Genomic DNA, 3990 nt, shown 5'->3' with positions numbered 1-3990 from the left:
CCGGACCTGGGCTAGGACTGGGTCTGGGGGTTCCTGGAAGTCGGCAGAAATTCCTACTCGGCGGGAGGGGTGGGGCAGGTATGGCAGAGTGGTGGGGGGCGGCTCACACTGCGCCTGGGTTGGGACTGGTCCCGCCGGCGCAGGGTAGCAGGAAGCCCTCCACACACTCACCGGACCTGGGCTAGGACTGGGTCTCAATGGCATTGTTTTGAAGTAGCAATAATAGTTACACAACACTGAATGTAATTAATGCCTCTGAAATGTACATTTAAAAATTGTTTAAAATGGGAAATTTTATGTGTACCTATATATTTAAATGTAATATCCTCAAAATTAATGGACTGCATATTTTGCATTTTTGCAGCAGTAGGGAATCAAACCTAGGGCCCCATTCATGCTAGGCAAGCACTTCTGCCCCGAGCTACATCCTCACCACTACCCCCATTTAAAATTTTTACACTGAAGCAGAGTCACTGAGTTGCCTCGGCTGGCTTCAAACTTCTGATTTTCCTGTCTCAGCCTCCAGATAGGTTGGGAATACAGGCATATGCCACTAGGCACAGTGAATCTTGTATAGTGTACATGCATGAGTTATATATGTGAATTATATGTCAATAAAGCTGTTAAAACAAATGAAGACCATGTTATTATACATACTTAGATTCAAATCTTATTTATTCTAGCTTGAGAAAATAAAATCATAAAAAACTATTTTCATATCCTAAAATAAGACATTATAATTCTACCTTCTGGAGCTGTCAATAAACTTGTAATTCAAATAAAATATATAACTGCTGCTGAAGGCTGCCCCTGGGAGGAGATTTAGCACAGTGGCTTTGATGCTGACTTTTGGAGACTGATTACCTAGATCCCACCCAAAGGTCACTTTCTAATTCTAGGTGATTTAGTGTACATATACCTACTGTCTCATCTGTAAAATGTAAATTGCTAGCAGTACCCATAATCTCTAGTTTGTTTTGGTTATTAAATAAGGTATCAAAATTGTTATGAAGAAGAATCTGCAAAATATGATTCCTGAACAAAATTTCACCTTTAATAAAAATTTTCATCTTAAATATAAGAATCTCTTTATAAACTATAATACATTGACATTAGTAAATAATAAGACAGTAAGAAATATCTCATTTCTCATACAAAATCTGCCCCAACTGTGTTTCCCTAAAATCATTCCTTTGGGAAAACAGGTCTTCAGATTTAGACTAGACTTCCAAGAATGTTTGCTTCATGTAACATGAAGCTTTTAAATAATTAATAAATAGATAATATAGGGAAGGTATTTAACATCTAAGCAGTATAAAATCAAAATCTATACATACAGGAGATATGTAAAGTAGGGGTCACTTCAAAGACTGATCTCTGAAAGCCAGCCAAGATTGTAGAAGGCAGAACATACCACTTTCATATAAATTTTAAAATGAACTTAAATTACTTCTTACAGTTACTGGTAAAGAAACAAAACTCATTTTTTTTTCTTTTTTAAAAACTAATTTCTTTTTGAGACTGAAAAATTAAACATCAAAAACACAGGGACATATAAAACTGTAAAATGGAAACAGATTTTAAAAATATGTATCATGAGGCAGAAAACATTGTAAATAGAGAGAACCTTGGTCTTATTTATTTATTTAATTTTTTGCCTTTTGACACAGGGTCTCACTATGCTGCTCAACTGGCATTGAGCTCACTTTGTAGCTCAGGCTGGTCTCGAACATACAGTGGTCCTCTTGCCTCAGCCTCCTGAGTGCTGGGATTACAAGTGTATACCACCATGCCTAACTGAGAACCTTAATCTTTAAACACAACACAATAATGAAAAAAAAAGGAGTTGCTAGTATTTCCCTGTATGGCATACTGGGTATTACTGTTAGAATAAAAGAAAGTTAAGACTATATAACTGAGATGAAAACTACTGTATATGACAATACAGCACAGAAAATCTGCTTAATAATTCCTTAAAAATTATGTGATAGTTTCCCAAATTCTGGAATAACTAGGGATTTGTACAATAAGTTGTAAAGTACCACACTACCTATTTCAACATCAACTCAGATTTATATACCTCATTTTCAATATAGCTGTTGATAAGATCTTGGCCCAGCTGTCTACACAGGCTACTGTGGATAGGCAGATCAATGCTTTTGGCTTTTCCTTTTTTAATGGTCTGATTTAATCGATCCTGCTTGTCTGAGGGAGTTGACTGTAAAAGAAATTTGAAAGTGTTAATTTCTAAAACTAGCTGAAAAATAAGAGTGATTTTAAAGGTCTCAAAACGGTAAAATCAAAACCATTACCATCTACTATAAAGCATTATTTTTAAAGAGTACAAATTAGAATTAAAACAGAAAAAATTGCAAGTGATACAGATTTTCACTTAAATTAATATGAATTTCACAAGATGTGTTGTAATACACAGTGCTGTCTTCCAACCAGTTATTCATATTACCAGATATATGCATGCAAAATTAGAAGAAAAAAGGAAATGTGTAAGAAATTAACAAAAAAAGAGAAACAATTGAAAAAAAGTGAAACAAATTAAAGTATTAATTGCTTCTTTCTATAGACCAGCAGAAATGCACAATACAGTTGTCTAAACCATCCTGAAACAAGTTTCAGGTTAAAAGTAATTTTAGAATTTAGGATTTAAAACCTCTGTGAGAAAAATCCATATAGCTAATCTGTACAGAATTTATTATTATTGAGAATAAGTGAGAATAATATTATTTTAATAAACATACACAAAAACTCATACATGGATGTTGTTAAAAGTGTTAACTCATAGTAAAAATATAATAAAACAAAATTTCCATCAACTAAGAAATAAAATGTGACAAGCATTCACACAGTGAAATATTAGGCCAAAACAAATGAAGTACTGATGTATCTTAAAACCAGGATGAATGTTGAAAACATAATGATTAGTGAAAGGAGATCTTTATAAATGTAGTATTATTACTACTACTACTACTATTATTATTATTATTATTATTATTATTATTATTAGGGGTTTTTTTGAGACCGAGTCTTGCTGCATAGTTCAGCCTGGCCTTGAAATCACTATGCAGCTCAGGTTAGCCTCCACTCACATCAATCATCCTGCCTCAGCCTCCCAAGTGCTGCCATCATGCCAGGATCACAAATGTGTTTTTATGAAATGCCTAATATAAGCAATTATAGAAATAGAATGTTGATTATTGGTTGCGTAGAGTTGGTAGGAAGAAGGTTTAAGATAATGAGGAATTACTGAAAATGAGGCTGTTTTAGGGGGTGATGAAAAAGTTCTAACATTTTGAGTTGGCTGCATAACTTTTTTTTTGCGGAACTGGGGATTGAACTCAGGCCCTTGAGCTTGCCAGGGAACTGTTTCTTCCATTGAGCCATCTCCCCAGCTGCACAACTCTTAATCAACCCAAACCCACTGAATTATACATTTAAATAGGTAAATTTTATGATATGTATACTGTATCTCATGGTTTTAAATGTAACTTGGGTAAGTTAAAAGCAAAAAAACAAAACAAAATGCAAATTTTACAGAAAGAAGTTTCAGGTTAAAAGTAATATTAGAGTCTAGGATTTAAAACCTCTGAGAGAAAAATCCATACAGCTAATTTGTACAGAATTTATTCTGTGCAATTTAGAAAAATTTGTTGAAGATGATAGCTTAAACTACAACTATACTTATTTGGGTGACTGGGGTATGGTGTCTCCTTTACTTCATGTGGTACTGGGGTCTAAACTCAGGGCCTCTGCACTGAGCTCCATTTTCAGATCATTTTTATTTTGAGAGAGTTACTAACTTACCCAGGCTGGGCTTGAACTTGCAAGGTTCCTGTCTCAGTCCTCTAGAGTGCTGTGATTACATATAGCATGTATTACTACACCCAGCCGTCCCTTCTTTCACTGGCAGTGATTATCTCAGTAATATGATTATTCTCAATAATAAAGACATTTATCATTTAAATTTTTTTTTTT

At 34.2% G+C, this 3990-nt stretch overlaps 1 protein-coding gene across 1 annotated transcript in view; it reads right to left on the bottom strand.

Annotated features, from left to right (window-relative positions):
- Hspa4l (heat shock protein family A (Hsp70) member 4 like) overlaps nucleotides 1-3990 on the bottom strand; it is a 97138-nt gene that overhangs the window by 17689 nt on the left and 75459 nt on the right. The window contains exon 17 of the mRNA XM_023719501.1: nucleotides 2081-2218. Coding sequence (XP_023575269.1) covers nucleotides 2081-2218 — 138 coding nt within the window. The remainder of the gene's footprint in view (nucleotides 1-2080; nucleotides 2219-3990) is intronic.

This window comes from Octodon degus, unplaced genomic scaffold (assembly GCF_000260255.1).
Source record: "Octodon degus isolate 3935 unplaced genomic scaffold, OctDeg1.0 scaffold00068, whole genome shotgun sequence".
NCBI classification, from domain to species: domain Eukaryota; kingdom Metazoa; phylum Chordata; class Mammalia; order Rodentia; family Octodontidae; genus Octodon; species Octodon degus.
Note: the sequence above shows the minus strand (reverse complement) of the source record. Positions and strands in the feature narration are given on the sequence as shown.